At 35.8% G+C, this 20,340-nt stretch overlaps 2 protein-coding genes across 4 annotated transcripts; both read right to left on the bottom strand.

The window, feature by feature from the left end:
• Positions 1 to 6,186: 6,186 nt before the first annotated feature.
• Positions 6,187 to 7,422, bottom strand: LOC136208958 (NDR1/HIN1-like protein 3; the record flags this gene model as incomplete). Its single annotated transcript, XM_066000266.1, has 1 exon — positions 6,187 to 7,422. A coding segment is annotated over one exon (585 nt), but the record flags the coding sequence as incomplete, so codon positions are not given.
• A 721-nt stretch (positions 7,423 to 8,143) lies between these two features.
• Positions 8,144 to 20,102, bottom strand: LOC136208824 (tubulin-folding cofactor B-like). Of its 3 annotated transcripts, none has more exons than XM_066000075.1 (10): positions 19,849 to 20,102; positions 19,244 to 19,455; positions 17,385 to 17,526; positions 17,136 to 17,287; positions 12,437 to 12,543; positions 11,935 to 11,996; positions 11,746 to 11,787; positions 10,228 to 10,361; positions 9,047 to 9,116; positions 8,144 to 8,390 (listed from the first exon to the last, which is right to left on the bottom strand). In XM_066000075.1, the coding sequence occupies exons 3-10, from the start codon at positions 17,484 to 17,486 to the stop codon at positions 8,340 to 8,342; spliced, it is 720 nt and encodes a 239-aa protein (XP_065856147.1). In that variant the 5' UTR covers positions 17,487 to 17,526; positions 19,244 to 19,455; positions 19,849 to 20,102; the 3' UTR covers positions 8,144 to 8,339. The 3 variants fall into 3 exon arrangements, with proteins under 3 accessions (XP_065856147.1, XP_065856146.1, XP_065856148.1); XM_066000074.1 differs by having other exon boundaries at positions 19,244 to 19,414; XM_066000076.1 differs by having other exon boundaries at positions 19,244 to 19,333.
• Positions 20,103 to 20,340: the final 238 nt, after the last annotated feature.

The following is a 20,340-nucleotide window of genomic DNA, read 5'->3' as shown; positions in this document are numbered from 1 at the left end:
ATCATTATCTCAGGTTCATCAAATATCAAACACTCTTTCAATGGCAAAATAATTAAACTTAGAAAAAAATCATGACAATTGGAAGTTATATTACAGTGTCTAACTACCTCATTTTTTCATATTTTTTTTATTTGTATTTCTTTTTTGAAAAAAAAATTGCATTAATAAGCCTCAAACGAGCAAGCAAATAACATTACAAAGAGATTAAACTGGGTAAATAATCATAAACAACGAGACAAGTGAAAAAAACGGGATGACTTTGCAAACACATGAATCAACTTATTAGCTTATCGCCTATTAAAATTGACTGAGTAGAAATCATGTTGACGAAGGAGTAACCTTCAATTCTTAATGATTCCTCTCTCTCATCTCTCATCAATCATATTTCATTCCCTTTAATTTTTCAATTCAATTCAAGCAAAAAATCACATGTTCTTTTTTTATAAAAATACTTGTATCGTTCCATTAGATGAAAAAAAGTACACCAAAGCTAGAAAATAATGAGGTATAAAACTAAGATATGTCAAATGTCATCAATATCCCCGCTACAATGTACACACACATTATACACTTTGATTCCTTTCTTCAATAGATTCGTACGAGTAGGGACACAGTTCTGAGCTAGACGCCAGCTGAAGTAGCGGACTTTGAAAGGCACATCGGCTTTCCAGGTGAAGGGCCACTCTCTAGCCACTCGGAGGTGTTCAGAAGGCTCCAACTGCTCCACCGCCAGCTTATAGGCATTTTTAACCGAGTACATGTCTAAGGGATTACTACGCTAAATAATTATGTCCTCCTTATCTTCCAACCGTGGTGGAAATTTTGACAATTCTTAAATGTCCCGAGGGAGAAACAGCTCCTCTAATAACTCGAAATCCCACCCCAAATGAATTAGGAATAAAAAGATCATAGAGTCTGAGATTTTCCAATCCATCAATCAAAAATGTCTAGAGTTTAAGGTTTTGTTACTCTAACACAAGGCTCCGACCAAACATTAATATGATTCTCATTACCAATATTCCATTTATACCATTCCTTAAGCAAATGTTGAGAACTCCAAATGTAGCTAAGTAAATTTAAATGATACAATCATTGTTCTTATCCCAAAGGTGGAAAGCCCAGAACAGATGAAGGATCTTAGGCCTATCTTTCTTTGTAACATCTTGTACAAAGTCATTGTGAAGGTCTTATCCAACCGATTGAAGGATGTGCCGCTTATTATCATTTCTGATACCCAGTCCGCGTTTGTCACTAGCAGATCAATTGTGGATAATGTCCATGTTGCATTTGAGGCTATTCGCTACATGAAACATAAGAATAGAGGAGAGCATAGCCAGGTGGCACTAAAGATCGATATTAATAAGGCATATGCAAAGTTAATAGGGATTTCTAAAGACGATGTTTAATAGATTGGGGTTTCACACGACTTTGATTGATTATATGATGTTGTGCATCACTACTGTAACGTATTCAGTCCCAGTTAATTGGGATTTTGTTGGCCCTATTCAACCAAATAGAGGTCTCAGACAGGGGGATCCTGTATCCCCTTACTTATTTATTATATGTGTTGTGGTACTTTCTAATCTGATTAAGCGGGCAAAGGCAACAGGTCAGATTCATGTCAGCCGTGTTTCCATGTATGTGCCTAGTATTTCCCACTTATTCTTTGCTGACTACAGTTTCCTATTCTTTAAAGCATCCACTGAAGAATGTCAAGTTATTCAAGGGTTATTAGCAAATAATAAGTTGGTGTCAGGGTAGGCAGTGAATTTACAGAAATCATGAATATTCTTTAGTAGTAATGTTACTGTTAATACCAGGGAATGCATATGTGATCTATTGAAGGTGGATACACCATTACACATGGGCCAATATTTAGGACTCTCGTCCTTTATTAGGAAAACTAAAAAAAATTATCTTTGGATTCTTAAAAGATAGGTTCAAGAAAAGATTTGGTAGCTGGAGCTTCAAATCTCTATCGATGGCCGATAAAGAAATTTTATTCAAACATGTGGCTCAAGCATTGACCTCATTCTGTATGAGTACATTTTTACTTCTGAATGCAACATGTGATGACCTTCAGAAGATTATGAATTTATTTTGGTGGGGAAGGAATAGTGGATGGGGAAGAATATTCATTGGTATAGTTTGGAACAGGTTGTGCCAGGCAAAAGAACGGGGAGGTTTGATATTTAAGGATCTACTGGATTTCAACATCTCATTGTCAGGTAAACAAGGTTGAAAACTTATTAGCAAACCACATATTATGGTGAGTCGGGTCTTTAAAGCCAAATACTTTAATAGAAATTCATTCATGTCTTCTAAATTAGACAATAATCCTATTTATGTGTAGACCAGTGTCTGGGAGGAAAAATCAGTTCTTACTAAAGAGATGAGATGGCGGATAGGTGATGGTACTTCAGTCTCGATGTGGAAGGACCCGTGGCTTCCAAATATGGGAGATTCAGGGTTCAGTCAGCATGTATAGCCGGGTTGGAGGATTGTAGAGCCTAGGATTTGCTTATTGGTAATATATGGCTTTGGGATAGAGGGAAAATTTAGGCCATATTGAACCTGATCGTGGTTGGGGAAGTGTGCCAAATTGTTTCACCACATATGTTGGAGGAGGGTAGGCTAATCTGGAATTGGACTAAGGATTGCATATATACATCTAAATTTGGCTACCAGTGTTTAGCAGGGCCTTGGGAGGAAGGACCACATGGGGCAGCTTGGAATAAATTGTGGAGCTTACACATTCCACCGAAACTCAAAAACTTCATGTGGCGTTTGTGTGCTGAGTGTTTGCCAACTCGTAGCCGCCCGAATACTAAAAATATGGGGGTTCCACTAACTTGTGTATTGTGTTGGCAGGTGAATGAAAATGAGGGGCACTTATTTTTCAACTATCTGTTTGCGGCAGATTATTAGATCCAATTAGCTATTATCACAAGGCGATCAAAGCGAAGGATACTAGGTTTGAGAGGACTCTTAGAAGGTAGGAACTGAATTATAGTTATCCAAATGAGAGTGCAGGATCCCTAATCTTACTAGAAAAGCATGGTGCCCTTACCCTTTCATGTAGCCTCAAATCACTCTCTTAAAGATCAGTTCCAGCATTATATTATGTGAATTTAGTATATAATTTCTGAATAAGCCTTGTACTAGGCAGGTAGATGAGAGGTATCAAATGAAAATCTTTTTATGGTTGTTGTTGCCATAAAGAAAAGAGTAGTTGATAGGGAGTGAAAGAGAGGAGGTCAGATCAATCTAAAAATTTCTAGACAGAAAAAATACGGTTCAGTTCGATACAACTTAATTCAATCTTCTTTAGTTTGTTTCATGAGAGAAAGAAAGCTATGAATTGATAGTAAAAGCTCATCCTCGGTGCTAGCTTTTATCCTCCACTCTCCATCTACAAGCCGGTCTAAAATTTCCGCTAAATCAGCTTTCAAAAAATGGCTTTACTACTTTATATAAAACGATATCAAAATGATTTGAGCCTCTTTCAGGTTCAGTTCCTGAGATAGTTCCCTTTTGTGCCTTTTGGCTTCCTTTAGTTCATTCTCTCTCACATTTATTGAAGTGTGTCATTAATGGCTTCCTTTAGTTCATTCTCGACAACTTTGATGATTTTCATGGCGAGACTCATTTCAATTTGAAGGTGGTATCCCAAGAGTTTGAGGGGAAGAGTTTGGTTAAAAGGCATATATTAGTTTATGGTTTACTGCAAGAGGAATTACAGAGTGGATTACATGCTTTGTCAATTGTGGCAAACACACCGGCTGAGGTTGATGCACAATGATGAATGTCAATGACTTAACTTGGCATCTAGGTTGATTTATATATGCTTATTATCAATATGTGCACTACTTAATCAATTTGAAAGTATTGGTTTTCTTGTGGTATATTTTACTCATCACTTTTGCAAGTATGCTGTCCTAATGCTTTCTCTGTTCGTCTGAAGTGCTACCTACATGTTTGATGTCAAATATTTTTTAACTCTGCTTTTGTGCTTCGCTCAGAACTAGCTTGTTGGAATTAGGGGTTATTTGTAAAGAAACTTACCAGAATTGAGCATATGAATTTAATCAGGAATGTATATTTTTATATATTGTTAGGAGATCAAAATATCACCCAACAAATTACGGTGGAAACTCTTTGTGAATTCATGGCCTTTTTAGTTCTGCTGCCTTGAGTTTGAGAAGTTCTCTTAGTTTAAATTTCGCATAAAGCAATATGAACTTCAGAATTTTTCAGAATTGGATGAACGAGGATATAATAGAAGATGTGGGAGTTTGGTTTGTAGTTGAATAATTGTGGGGGTGAAAGGCTTATCTACTTGGTGAAGGCAATTACTAACTTGGCATATAAAGGGGTTAGTGGCATCAATCCATAATCACAATAATACATATGTAATCCATATTTTACTTTACCTTCAAAATTTTGATACATAAAAACAACACTAAAACGATTCACGGACAAGCCGCAGTCCCTAAAACCACTTGGTGGAAAATGTATGTTTTATGAAGGAGGTGGCTGCAACTGATCCTCTTAAGCATTTGCCTCCTTTACTGAGATTGCTCAAAACCAGACGTAAAGTTCATAAACCGCTATTGTGTATTCAACTATACATTGAAGCTCGTAAGTTGATACAATTCAGAAAACAGTATTCGTCTTCAGTTGAAATCTTTGGCCTTCAAATGGGTATCTTTTTTCTTCAAAGTTGCTGTTTTCTTTGGCCATGTGGCATTATATTTTGTATTCTTTATTGCTTCTATGTTTTCACATTGAGAAGCCATTGTCTTTTATCTGTTTGATATTTGCCATCAACTTCTACTGTGGAATGAAACTTCTACTTGGGAATGAAGTACTCAATTCAAATAGCCATCCAGAAAACTAAATCTGCTTTTGAAATGAAAAAGTTGTACTTCTTGATTCGAGTAACGTCTCATGCTGACTGATAAAAGTTAGCCTATCTTGTCTCTACATGATGTATATGGCATTCCCATTTTTGTTCAGATGTCGCATTTATAGAATCATTATTATTTAATTTAGTCCTTGTTTGATTATTGGAATTAGGTGAGTCCATAATTTCTCGTGGAGTTAAGCAAGGATTAATCCCTTTTGTTGTCCATTTGCCAAAAATAGCTCGGGCAAGGATAAAGGTGTGCCATATATTGATCTTCTTCAGGCCTATGAAGTGAGAAGTATTTGAGTTCTAGTTTTCATATATGATTTTATTATGTGTGACCAGGTGTTGTGATTGGACTACTGATACGGCCAACAACACCAGCTAGGTAAGACAGTGTACCAACATTGGACCTCTGTTTGCTATTTTAATTTTTTATCCTTTAATAATTATCTGGTGTATGATAATTAGTTCAGAAGTTTCCGTTTGATGATTATGACCATGAAAAACGCTTCATAGGATCTTCCATTACTTGAGTTTGTTATGTGTTTTAGAAGTTCAATATAATTTGTAATTTTAAAAACTATCATGGAGATGATGTTACAGTCAACCTGGTTGGATTGGGCTGTTTAAACATGATTTGATCATCTAACAGTTCAACCTATTGGATATTATTACAAGTGGTTTAGTCTTGCCATTTTTGAATTTTGTTTGCCCCCTTTGAACTCATGTATTACTTCTTCCCATCAAAATTCATAGACCCAAATTGAATTCTCAATGAATCTGCAGCAACCCATTGTGTTTATTTGTTTATTGTTATTATTTTTTTTTTGGCGGGGGGAGGGGAATTGGGACCATGGAAAATTATAACACACTCACTCTTATGCTTCTCTCGAATCATGTATATCATGTTACAAAATGCTACAAAATTAAAAAGATTCTCCAAGAAGCAAAAGAAACTGTAGTAGAGTCAGATATAAGAGCTAGAATGGAGCCATTGAAGGACCAGCTGACTAATACAATCAATCAATCACCTTCAATCAGTATTTGGGAATCTTGTCTTTCTTGCCATCTGACAAGGCTACAGGGATGGAATAGGGAAGGTATGACTTGTGAGATTGACAGTTGGCAATTTATGTGCAATCTCAGCTGTACTGGTGAAACTAAATCACTTCCTCTTTTTTTTATGTTACATAATGTTCTCAGTTTCTTGGAAGACAGGAAAGAAAACAGGTCTTGGTATAAAGGATCACGAATTGCAGTTTCTGTGAGTATTTTTTTTTTTGTTAACTAGTTCAAGTTAACTAGTCCTAAATATTTATCCAACTTTTATGGGATTTGTATGTTCACCAACCAATCAATTATGTTTCTTGATTTATTATCTTATATCTAAGTTACATAACCTTAAATGGTGGTTGCAGCATCTCTGTGGAAAGCAAGTCCATCGGCGTCTTTGGTTAACTGCTCTGATTTTCATATCAACCTTCTAGAACTCGTCAGAGAACTTGAAAATAATATAAAATTTAAGGATTTCATTTTTCATAAAAACGAAATGTGATCAATCACTGAAATTTTTACTATTTGGGCTTCCATATTCTTGTTTCAGCTGTCAAACCTTCAAAGTGGTGGCTCAAGTTCAATGAATAGGAAAAAGTTTATTTTATGGCATAAATTTTTGAAGGATCCTATTACTTATTTTTGTCCTACTGGCTGCTATATTGTGTTATTGATTGAACATGACATTTAAGGATTATCACAAATTAGCTGGATAATTATAAAAAACATGAAAGTAATCTGTTTTCTTTGCATGATGTTTCAAATAACAGGAATTCTTTTCTGAGGGAGGGATTTGACATCATATTTTCTATTTGGATATGAACACCAGACAAAAGTAGGAAAAGTAAAAGTAATATCTATCTTGTGCAACTTCATCTTTTTGTTTTGCAAGTTCGAGCTACTAAAACACCAGTAGGCGGACCTGTCATCTCTATCACACATCTACTGTGTAACCAGTATGAGTAATGGATCAAACCAATTGTAGCTCTCACTTTGAAAGTTCCTCTTACATTGTAGATGATTTTGTTATTCTGCACCTGCCTTTGAAGTTGTGCAGCAAGATCACGAGGTAAATACACTAAACTTGATATCACATGAACTGACTCCAACCTCGTTTCTTTTCGCCTTTGGGTGAAAGGTTGACGAGCTGTTTGTATTCCTACGAGTCTGTCAGAAAAGTAGAGCTCTATATCCACATGCTCGAATCTTACATCGATTTTCTGGTTTGGGTTGGAGAAGTTTGCCAGGAAAGTAATGTCCCCATTGAAATACTGGGGTGAATCAAAGTAGATGCTATTTAGATTTGCATTAGGAATATCAAACACAGGGTTTCTTGGCTTAATGACAAGATAGATGATCAAAGTTGCGATACCGAAGAAGATGAGAATAAGGCTGAAGATGAGACATATTATTGCACCAAACCAGATCAAAAAGGGTTGGTGCGATGGTGATGGAGATTATGTGGCTTTCTCGGTCTTTTGCCTGCAGAAGTGGGTGCGGTTGTGGTTGTTGATGAATTGTGTTGGGTTATGGCTTGTTTTGGTATGTTGAAGAAGAAGACAAGGTTGAAGAAATTTACTCTAAACATTCAAAATTTACTTCTACTTTCTACTTTTTCTTCATTGTTTTTTTAGACCTTTAGGGTCTCTTTACAAATTTAATGAGTTAATCATGTCTTTTTAATTAAGTTCCTGGTATTAATGAGATATTATTTTTTAGACAAGTTTAAGAGGCTACTAATTTATTAAGTTTACATTTATATTTGGGAATCATGTCATTCTATGAAAAGCATGGTATTAGCCAAGCATTTAGTATAAAATTAGTAAAATAGTAACTTAGCTGAAGCATATAAAGATTTTGTTTTTTTCTTTTACAATTTGAAATATACATCATTTTGAACAAATTCATAAAGCTAGTAGATCACTATAAAGTGGACTAATATGTCACTTTAAACAAATTCAGGTGACCAATATGTTACCTTAAGCAAATTAAGTAACTAACGAGACACTTTATAAGTTCATGAGACCTTTGATATATGAAGCGCTAAATACCATATTCATGCATGAATACTTATGTCATATTCTAGATGGTCTAGGAATGTCAAATCTCTAATATTCCATAGGAATCGTACAACCGACAACCCCTTCTCCTTCTCGGATCACCTTAAAAAAAACACAATACTCAAATCACGCATCATCAATATCAATCCCAAATCCCAACATAAAACAAATAAATTCTTTCAATTTCAACTTCTGGTCCTCAAAAGGTCAAACGTTGTTGACTGCTTTGATCTGAAAAGAATGTGGATACTCACTCATAAATCTGATACAAAACGTTATGATCACGAAAATATACAGAAAAAGAACCATTGACACTATGGTATTTCTTCCTCTTCAAAGGGATCTCTTTCTGGAAAGTCACCAACCTGGAAAATAATGCCATCACAAAACAATCAAGCAAAGGCCATGTCTTGACAATTTACGTCAAGTCAAGTGCAGTGTAGATGGTAATGCACAAGCGGCCTGAAGAACTCAAATTAAATGATATTTGGTTGAATTGAAATAAGGGAAGAACATGAAGATCTACCACACCTATGAAAGGATCTAGAAGCAACAAAAGAATTCAGAAAAACAACATGGTACTCTGGTACAAATATTCATTATATGTTTTTTTTATATATTAAGGATTATTTATAAAATTAATATATCATGTAACGATGGAATAGCTATTCTTTTAGTTTCATAAAGAGAGAATAGATATTCCATCCTATCAAGAAATAATTGTTCCAAGTGGAATAGCTTTTTTATTTTTTGCCAAAAACTAATAGTTATTCTATTCCTTATCTATTTCATGAACCAAACATAGCCTATGTGTGTTGAACAAGTGTATTAACAAGCCAGGCAACCGGTTAGGGGCTTCAAGACAAACCCCCGCACTGTTACTCGCATCTGCTCATAGGTTCCTAGTTCATCTAAACTCATTAAAGTATTAGACCGTAAAGCACTCTGCATTTTAATTTCATAATCAGCAATTGATAGTTCCAACATTCAAGCAGCATTGAGGACAGAGTTGCATACGAACCTTTACTTTATCTGGCCTAACCATTGCACCATGTAGTGAAGGGCATTCGAAATACCGAACTCCCTTTACCCTAAAAAACGAACAAGAAACAAAATGATTAGAACAGAGAGACTTGTAAATGAAAAAGTTCAAAGTGGGTGATAAGATAGTTCAGGCAGAACTCACTAGTCCAAGGAACTAGACTCCTAGGACAAAAAGAAGTCTTAGCCAATATGAGTTAGTTATGAACCTGGGATCTAGTATAGGATGGGTATAATTTTTGGCGTCGTTTGATCTTTTGATTTATGTTAAGGGCTTGTTAGAGAGAGCCCTTTGATCTCTTGAAACTAGTTGCTGGAAAATAAATAGGACATAGGGGCCAGTTGCTGTAACATGTTACTGCTATCCAAGACAGTCACTACTTGTAATTGCTGTCTAAAACAATTACCAAAAAAAGTTCCAGGCAGTCTTATTGAAAAATACAGAACTTATGACACAAATGAAGATAGACTAATAAACTTAGGCCACATAGAAAACCCAAACTAATAATAATGAATTAATTTCATGGGCTGCTTGCGCATAACAAAGCTACGAGTGAAAGTTCAAAATAAGAGTAAACTATGACCACACAACTTTTCAGCTGCTCACATAAGTATGGTAAGACTCTTTCCAGCTCATTACAGGCTAGTAAAGATTGGTCGTCATCTTAAAATATAACATTTTGCATGGACTCTAGAATTTAAAATCAATCGGAAGTTCTTGCAAAGCTTGTGCTCCATCTCTAGAGGTCATCAATCATAGTTTCTGTTAAAAAGGCTGCAAGTTTTAATATAGGCCTACTGATGCAGGATAACCATACCCACCAGTAAATAATATATTTACCTTTTCAGGTTGTCAGGCTGTCCAACTAAGTGCTCTTCATCCTTTTTTGTATTCCACAATATGACACGTTAATTTTCAGTCGGAACAATCCTCAAGAATAGATTCTTACCATTCTAAATGCACGACTTTCAAATGGTTTCCATCAATCATATGATTTACCATGCCTTAATAACCCTAAGCCATTGCAAATACATATTAATTCTTCAGTAAATCCATGATGAACATATAACATCACTTAATGCAAGGCCTTCAACAAGTCATAATAAACAAGATATATAGCAAATAAGGGAGAGAGAGAGAGAGCTGACTAATGTACGCACATGCCATCATGTTTCCCCAATGGCTCATCATATTGAACTCCAATCCAAAAGCCTGGTGAAAGAGATTCCGCTCGACCGACAAACTTAACGAATCCTCTTTTCTCCCCTGGTTCAACTTCACATCGATCTCCTACCTAATCATTTAATGACACGGAAACCAAAAGTTATGTATGTCATAACTAACTATATAGCATAATGCCACAAATATTTGACAGAAGCAAGAAGAGAAACTAAAAAAAAAGAACTGTTATTAACTCTTAGCAATTAAAGAAACAAAAATTCAGTCTAAAAAAAGGAATTCTAACTTATCCAACATTATTTCCAACTAAATAACTTTTCCAGTCATGCCTCATCCACCAAAGCATAGCCTACTCTAGGATGCCATCAACAATATGGTATTGATAGATAGGCGGATTGCTTCATGTCACCAAAAACAGGTTTCATAGTTTAAGCTAATTTATTTTTAATGAGGAAACCTTAATCCTTGACTGATACAGCATAAGGGGAAATTTGCAAGTGGCTTCTAACAACTTTCACAAACATCCAGACCTACCAAGAAACTTATTTTCACTACTCTTGTGATAAATCAATGTAGGATCTATTCGTCTTCTCAAACAATTTCCTGCATTTTGGTGTTCAATGGTACTTGGAAGAATTAGTAAAAACATTAAACATTTTCTAAATAGAAGATAACATCAACAAATTTAAGAGAACTAATTTGTTTTCAAAACAGAAGTTCATCTTTTGGCATCCACAAACATATTAAGAACAAAGGAACCTGCAAGGGAACTATATAGGAAGATGCCTGCAAGTTCAAATCGGTGGCCACTGGCCAATCAATGGCCAGCAGCGATCACACTTGTCCATCACTGACAGACATGACCACTTCATTAATGTAGATAATAGTTTTAAAAAAAGATAGCAGGGAAACATGAGAAGTTGTTGTAGGTCCAAACTTAACAGGCTCATTCACTGGAAAAAAAAAATATACATATATTTTCAATGTACTTCAAGCAGCATCAAGCAATTTCCACTATAACTTTTTAGCATCATTACAAACAATAGAAAACAAGTCATTTTTTTGAAGATGGTTTCTACTTGAAAAATCTTTTACACAAAGTTATTCTTTCAGAATAAATAAAACTGCATACTAGTTACACAATCTGTATGATGATTCCTTTCTAGAGAATGAAAACTAGATGATGCTTAAAGCCCCCACACTCAAAACATCAAGAATGCAATTTGATGGGCAAGAAACGATCTAATATGTTGCCAAGCTTAGCATAAATCATTTCTAATTTTTACAGGCATTTTTATTTTCTATAATTGTATACAAAATAGTGTATATAATGGATTGCAAAGGTCTCTGATATCATAAAACTTTGTATGGAGGTTTACAAGAATAATTTTGTCTACATAACTGATATCTGCACACTTTTTTTTTTTAAACACATCTGCATTACATGAAAAACCCCAACACTATAAATACTAAGGAATAAAACAAAGGGAATGACCAACCTTAATATTTGCACACAGGTCTTCCATGTAGTTTTCAGTTATCTGTCAAAGAAAGATTGATGAAACAAAAGTCAGTAGATCATCAATTTCAATTTTGCCTCCTTTCAAGTTATTCACAGGAAACAAGGAAAGAGAAGAAGCACTAAAGCCTCCAATGGCTAGGAGATACTCAAATCATAGGAAGGTTACCTTAGGCTCAAAGGTTGATGGATTTTGAGAGACCAGTCTATCTTTAAATTTTCTAAAAGTACCTGCAAACAGGAATAACTCATAAATTTGCTAGCAAGCTACAAGATCTGGTTTCCAAATACCAGAAATTTTTTCTTATGCTCATGAATCATTTGAAACCAAAAGGAGTTGAACATTTAATTAGAAGTTAAATTTTCTTAAATTTGAGAATATCAAATTACTGTGAATACAATGAGAAGTTATAAAATGGAGTACAGGTAAAAGTCTTGAGCATTAATGTGTGTGCCTGTATATATATGTCCGGGTGTGTGTTTGATGATTTATTGAGCTCAGAGATCAATCCGCGTCTAGATAAACACAGCCAAGGATAAGAAAAAAAACCATTAAGTAAACTAACATATGTTTAATGAACAATTTGATATCAGTTAAACCAGAAGAAACTATCTCTTATAATACAAGGGGACATATATGACTGTGTCCTAAGAATTCCCTTAAAACTTACCGCCACGTTTTTCATAATCCTCTTCTGAAATTGTGTATTTCTCCACCAATGATGTATCTTCTAGCCACCCACCAGAGGTTAGTGATGAAGGGTTGTTGGAAATGTGCCTTAGTTAATTTATTAACAGATAATGTTTTATTTAATTATTTGAATTCAGGAGAAGTTATTCAGTTATTGCTTATGTTTAGGAGAAGTTATGGAAGTCAGTTGTAACTGATGTCTGTATTTCTGTATAAATTTCCTGAAGTTCAATAGAAGTTTACATTGGTTCCAAACTCTTAAATATTAATTACTACAAATTGGTATCAGAGCAAATTATCTTGAGGGATCTGTGAGAATGGATGCAGTATCTTTTAATCAGGTGGCTGCACCAGTTTTTGATGGCCAGAATTATCAAGCTTGGGCTATTAAAATGAAGGTTTATCTTGAAGCATTGGATCTTTGGGAGGCTGTAGAAGAAGATTATGAAGTTGCTCCGCTTCCACTAAATCCAACAATGGCGCAGATAAAGAATCATAAGGAGAGAAAGACAAGGAAGTCAAAAGCTAAAGCCTGTCTTTTTTCTTCTGTTTCCAACACCATATTTACTAGAATTATGAGTCTGGAATCAGCAAAAGAAATATGGGACTACATCAAGGAGTACCAGGGAAATGAAAGAACCAAGAACATGCAGGTGCTCAATTTGATTAGAGAATTTGAGATGCTGAAGATGAGGGAGTCAGAAACAATTAAAGACTATTCTGACAAGTTGCTGGGCATTGTTAACAAAGTCAGGCTGCTTGGTAAGGAGTTCTCTGATGAGAGAATTGTCCAAAAAATCCTTGTTACTTTGCCTGAAAAATATGAGTCTAAGATTTCTTCTTTGGAGGAGTCTAAAGATCTGCCAAACATATCTTTGGCAGAATTAGTGAATGCTTTACAGGCTCAAGAGCAAAGGAGAATGATGAGAAAAGAAGAAATGGTAGAGGGTGCTTTCAAGGCCAAAACTGAAAGTTCAGGAGGCAGCAAAGACAAAAATTACAAGGAGAAGAAGAAGAACAAGTTCAGCAGTGACAACAAAAATGATGTGAGCACACCTTGCCCACATTGCAAGAAGATGAATCATATGGCAAAAAGATGCTGGTGGCGGCCTAACATCAAGTGCAGAAAATGTGGTAATATGGGGCACATGGAAAAGGTTTGCAGATCACAACAAACTGAAGCCGCAAAAGTTACAGAACAACAAGATGAAGAGCAACTCTTTGTGGCAACTTGTTTTGCAATTAACAACAGTTCCAGTGATGCGTGGTTGATAGATAGTGGTTGCACAAATCACATGACCAACGATCAAACTCTTTTCACAGAAATAGATAAAACTCTCATTTCTAAAGTCAAAATTGGAAATGGTGAGTTTATCTCAGTGAAAGGAAAAGGAACAGTGGCCATTGAAAGCTTAGCAAGTGTAAAACATATTACTGATATACGTGCCTGACATTGATCAAAACTTGCTTAGTGTTGGACAGCTTGTTGAAAAAGGCTTCAAAGTTACTTTTGAAGACAAGTGGTGCTTCATCAAAGATACAAGGGGCAAAGATGTGTTTAAAGTGAAGATGAAAGCCAAAAGTTTTGCGTTGAATTTGATGGAGGATGAGCAAGCAACACCAGCAAGTCATGTTAGCAATGAAGATTTGTGGCACAAACGACTTGGGCATTTTCATCATGCTGGACTTTTATATATGCTGAAAAATAATTATGTGAAGGGTGTACCATTGTTAAAGAGCGAACCAGCAGATTGTGTGGCTTGTCAATACGGGAAGCAAGTTAGAAAATCATTTCCTCATTCCAGTTGGAGAGCATCACACAAACTTCATCTTGTTCACACCGATGTTGGAGGACCTCTAGCAACTCCATCCTTAAGGGCGGTCCGGTCGCATTACGCGTCCCCGCTGAGCGAGGGTCCGGGGAGGGGTCCCACCACAAGGGTGTATTGGGTAAACGGTAGAAAATACTACATTGTCTTTATAGATGATTTTACCCGTTTTTGCTGGATTTATTTTCTCAAATCCAAAGCTGAGGTTGCTAATGTATTTTGGAAGTTTAAAGCTTGGGTGGAGAATCAAAGTAACTGCAGGTTGCGCACAATCAGATCAGACAATGGAAAGGAATTCACAAATAAAACTTTTGATAAGTCTTGTGAGGAAGCAGGAATTGAGCATCAACTTACAACACCTTACACACCACAACAGAACGGTGTAAGTGAGAGAAAGAATCGGAGTGTCATGGAGATGGCTAGATGCATGCTTCATGAAAAGGAATTGCCAAAAAGTCTTTGGGCGGAAGCAGCGAGTACTGCAGTTTTTCTACTAAACAGGCTGCCCACTAGAGCTGTGCAAGGAAAAACACCATTTGAGGCTTGGTTTGGTTATAAACCATGCTTTCAAAATCTGAAATTTTTTGGTTCTCTCTTTTTCTTATGTGCCACAGGTGAAGCGAGACAAACTCGATAAGAAGGCAGAACCAGGCATTTTTATTGGCTATAGCAGCACTTCAAAAGCTTACAGAATTTTCCAACCACAAAATGGGAAAATTATTGTGAGCCGAGATGTCAAGTTCATGGAAGATAAACAATGGAGTTGGGAGGAGTCACTTGATAGGCAATCTCCAACAAATTTGCAGATTCTTGATGAAAAGATCGATGATGTTCCTGTTCGTGGCACAAGATCTCTATCTGATATCTATGAAACAAGTAATGTTTCTGTTTTTGAGCCTTCGGAATTTAAAGAAGCCGAGAAGGATGACAAATGGATAGAAGCCATGAAAGAGGAGCTTCGTATGATTGAGAAAAATGACACTTGGGAGCTAGTTGACTTGCCTCAAAATAGAAAGAAAATTGGAGTTAAATGGGTTTTCAGAACCAAACTCAATGCTGATGGTTCTGTCAACAAACTCAAAGCGAGGCTAGTTGTTAAAGGGTATAGTCAAGTTTTTGGTGTGGATTTTTCAGAAACTTTCGCTCCTGTTGCACGCTTGGACACCATCAGAATGTTATTGGCATTGGCTGCACAAAATGGGTGGAAGCTTTTACCAATTGGATGTTAAATCAGCCTTTCTAAATGGCTATCTTCATGAAGAAATTTTTGTTGAGCAGCCAGAAGGTTTTGTAGTCAAAGGACAGGAGGAGAAAGTTTACAAATTAAAAAAGGCATTGTATGGCCTTAAGCAGGCTCCTAGAGCATGGTACAGCAGAATTGATGAGTATGTGCAGAGTCTTGGATTTGTTAAAAGTCCAAGTGAAGCCACCTTATATGTAAAAAAATCAGATGCTAACTTAATCATAGTGTCTATTTATGTGGATGATCTGCTTGTTACAGGAAACAATGAGGAGCTTGTGAATGAATTTAAAGCAGATATGTTCAAAGTTTTTGAGATGACAGATCTTGGTTTGCTTTCTTACTTTCTTGGTATGGAAGTGAAACAAAGTCATGATGAAGTCTTTATATGCCAAAGGAAGTTTGCAAAAGAAATTCTGAAGAAATTCCATATGGCGGATTGCAAAGAAATTCGCTCACCAATGAATCAAAAAGAGAAGTTAAGAAAAGAAGATGGAGCTGAGAAAGTAGATGAAGGATTGTACAGGAGTTTGATTGGTTGCTTGATGTATCTCACAGCCACAAGACCAAACATAATGTTTGCAGTAAGTTTGTTGTCCAGGTTTATGCATTGTGCTAGTAAAATTCATTTTGTTGCTGCTAAGCGTATTTTGAGATATGTCAAAGGCACGACAGATTATGGTATTAAATATTCTTGCTGCAATAATTTCCAACTCCAAGGCAGTCATGATTTTCAGCTCCGAGGATTTTCTGATAGTGATTGGGCTGGTTCAGTTGATGATATGAGAAGCACAACTGGTTTCTGTTTCAGCTTCGGCTCAGGTGTTTTCTCTTGGAGTTCAAAAAAACAAAGTGTGGTTGCTCAAAGTACAGCAGAGGCTGAATTTATTGCAGCAAATACTACTGTGAATCAAGCAATTTGGATCAGAAAAATACTTGCAGATTTAGACATGAAGCAATTTCAGCCAACAGAGATATTTGTAGACAATCAAGCAGCTATTGCAATCTCTAAAGATCCCATTTTCCATGGGAAAACAAAGCACTTCAATATCAAACTCTATCACTTGAGAGAAAAGCAGAAAGATGGTGAAGTCAAGCTGATTTATTGCAAAACAGAGGAGCAGATTGCAGATGTGCTGACCAAAGCTCTTCCAAAAGGAAGTTTTGAATATTTGAGAAACAAGTTGGGTGTTTGTAAATACTAAGGCAAGGAGGAGTTTGTTGGAAATGTGCCTTAGTTAATTTATTAACAGATAATGTTTTATTTAATTATTTGAATTCAGGAGAAGTTATTCAGTTATTGCTTATGTTTAGGAGAAGTTATGGAAGTCAGTTGTAACTGAAGTTCAATAGAAGTTTACATTGGTTCCAAACTCTTAAATATTAATTACTACAAGGGTCAAGATCTATTACATGTAGCCGAAACCTTTTAATACACAAAAACACCCAAGTGAAAAAAATCAAATTCTATGAAGTAAGAAATTTCTACACCCTTTTTCAAGTTAAAGCAAGGAATGAGAAAGTTTAGAAACAACCAGATAAAAACTTCAAAAACAGAATTTGACCCATTTCAAGATTTAAGATTATATTATATGTATAACGAGACAAACCCGTCAAGAGGGGAATAAAAGCCAAGGGGTCTGGAATCATCAGCTAAATCACAAATTTTGGACTTGTTGTCATTGTAAAGCTCAAGGGACATATAGTTAACTGATGTCCCGCATTTCCTCCACAGCTTCTCTTTCACAGATTCCACTGTAGACTATATTTTTTGTCAAGAGAGAATGTCAAATTTATGGATTATTATTAACAAAAAAAGTCAAGGTATAGTACCATTAAAAATTGGGTATTATACAGACCTGGAGGGAGAAGCGGACATCAGCGGAGAAGGTCTTGAGGTTGGAGTGAGTAATGTGCAAGAGGACCGAGTCATCCCCATCTATCTGTAGTCGACCTGCCATGCTTTTCTATTTTCCTTTGTGATTTTCAATTTCTCGTGTACTGCAAATCAAGATTTCAAAATCAGTTCAAAATTCACTGACCTTTTTTTTTGGGTTAAAATATTAACCAATTTGTGGATAGTTTTGTTAAGCTCACAAAATTTCAATTCATACTAAAATGTTTACTTCCTCTATGCCGCGAATATAGGTAGAAATCTGATTTCACACAAGACAAAAAAATAAAATAAATGATGTTGTTTTCCTAATATACCCTTAAATTAATGAAGTGCTTTAATGAATGAAGCATTTATTTTATTCTAAATTTGTATTTTTAACCATGATAAATAAGGGTATATTAGGAAGTTGATGCATTATTTGTGTCATGGAACCAATTGAACTACAAGCTTAAGCTTATAGTTAAGGTCCAATTCATATTAATATGTGACACATCCCCACATGCGAATGTCAACTGGGCTTGAAACGGGAACAACACATGCCCATCTTACCATGTGTTGAAATTAAATCAGCTGATAGTTAAGGCGCAATTCATATTAATTAAAAATCGAGTTGTGCCTATTTCATGGCATGTCAACAAGGTGAATTTGTTCCTATATTCGTGGGGTGGGATGGAGGGAGAATCAAATTCCAACTCTGATCAATTTCTCGCTATGCGGAAAGGTGTTTCTTAAATGCTTATTAAAACGTTACATCAGCCACTCAAGAAGGAATTGGTGGAAGTTAGTCAGATTTAACTTTTGTGAAATCTGACTAAAAAAGTTCATACAATTTTTTAGCACAAATTGGAATAAATTTTGTGGATGTGATGAAACTATTCTCAAAAGTTTGGAGACAATCACTGCTTTTAACCCATAACCTGAATCCGGTTGTTATTAGTAAAGTTGATCAGATGAGGTTTACAATATACAGTAACATATTGTCTAAGATTAAGATTTTAACAGGGTGGGATGTAAGGGATGAGCAACAGCCGATTCGGGTCACAAACAAAACCGAACTATAACTGAACCAAATTTTGACAGGATTTATACACTGGACTGGACCTTATATGTTAACTGAACAGAACTGAACCAAAATTATTGGTTTGGTTCAAAATCAAACTATGCAAAGTTTTCTCACACATTGAAGAAGGAAAAAAAAAGCCAATTTTGTGAACCTATTATTCTGCATACTAAGCTTGTAATTTAGAAACCTCTTATAGAAATGAAATTAAGCAGAATTACTATTACTAGTGCGTAACTGCTTTACCAGTCCAGTATCTTTCAAATTTCAGCCAAGAATTTTGGTAGTAATTAAGTGCATTTTAAGGCAAGGAAAGCTACCAAAAACTCAAAACTCAAACCGCAAACACCTTCACTGGCTTCAACCCTTTGTATTCCGAACTAAATTTTTCGTTCATTTCAATGAAGAAAGCATAAAATTGTAATCCATAATACATAATTGGGTTTAGTAGTTTAGTTTAACTGTTCTACACAGAACAAAAAACACATTAGGAAAATGTATTATTCTACAACTGTTTACATTCTATATTACCATACCAGCTAATTCATAATATTTTATCAATGCAACAAATCATACCATAAGGAATTTAGGGATCATAACTCAATGCAGCAATTAACATATTCTGATTGTGAATTCTTTTGTTTATAATTCACATATTTTCACTGATTTTCTTTAAATATGAACGCAATAACAGACATATTTCACTGAATTTCTTCAGTAAAATGAAATTAGAATTAGGGACTTAAGATTAGGGTTCTTACTTGCTGGAGATGTGTGGTCTGGTGGAGATAGCTGAGTTCCACTTCACAAGGCTAATGGCTTCAAGTCTTCAACAAAGGTCGACTAAGGGACTGGCATTGATAAAAGAAAGGAAGCCGGGATCAAGGAAACAGAGCGCAGGCAGGATGGCGACCGAACAGGACAACGGTGAGCTGAGGTCAGTGGCGGAACCAGAGTCTTAGATGATCCCGGGCTTAAATATTGAACAAAATTTTTTTTTTTTGATGAAGTAAAGAAAAACACCAAAATATTCAATTAAGCTTTTAAGCAAATGTTACCAACAACAGAAAAAACCAACAGTAGCTTCCTTCAATTAAGCTTTTATGCTTAAACAAAACAACAAAACAAACCAAACCAACAGTACAACACACACACATATATATATATATATATATATATATATAAAATTTCAAAGTCAGATGGTGTTGATATCAATTTTATATCTATGTAATAATTTACCAGCTCATTAAATTCCATCTCACTAAGGATTGAAGATAATTGCTCTATTTGATATGATAATTCTGCATCTTTTGCTAGGAAACAGAAAAATGAGAACTACCGATTTAGTTTGCATTGTGGATGGTACCTGTTATCTGCCGAAGTTGATTCCGTTTCAGTTGAAGAAGAGAGAAGGTTGCGGTGGTGGCAGAAGGAGCAGCGCCGGCGGTGGAGACTGACCGGCCGGCAGAGTGGCTGGCCGACTCTTTTTCTCTTGTGCGATTTCCCCAATTCGCAGCAATTAGGGATTAGATTAGGAGGAGAACAGGGCTGCAGGTGTGCGTGTAGAAGGTTGTTCAGTTTTCATTTAACGAAACGACGCCGTTTTGATCATTAAGTAAAACGACGTCGTTTTTATTTAAAGAATAAGAATCAAAATTACAAAATAGACCCTCATTCCCCTTCGTCTTCTCCAAACAGCAGCTGCAATGGGGGGCTAGGTTTTCTGGTTTTCAGAACACGGGTAAAAAAAAAATATATTACTTAAACTTTCCGGTGGCTGCCGGGGCTCCAGCCCCGGCAAACCCCCCTGATTCCGCCACTGGCTGAGGTGGTGCTGGTTGCGGCTCGGGGTGGGAGA

Source organism: Euphorbia lathyris, chromosome 10, assembly GCF_963576675.1.
Source record: "Euphorbia lathyris chromosome 10, ddEupLath1.1, whole genome shotgun sequence".
NCBI classification, from domain to species: Eukaryota; Viridiplantae; Streptophyta; class Magnoliopsida; order Malpighiales; family Euphorbiaceae; genus Euphorbia; species Euphorbia lathyris.
This window is presented reverse-complemented; position numbering and strand designations above follow the sequence as displayed.

Coding starts and splice junctions, on each gene's coding strand:
- LOC136208824 (XM_066000075.1), bottom strand. CDS start 17,486: ATGGCAGGTCGACTACAGATAGATGGGGATGACTCGGTCCTCTTGCAC. Junction 11,997..12,436: donor GGATTATGAAAAACGTGGCG/GTAAGTTTTAAG, acceptor TCCTGTTTGCAG/GTACTTTTAGAAAATTTAAA. Junction 9,117..10,227: donor TTGGGGAAACATGATGGCAT/GTGCGTACATTA, acceptor TTCGTTTTTTAG/GGTAAAGGGAGTTCGGTATT.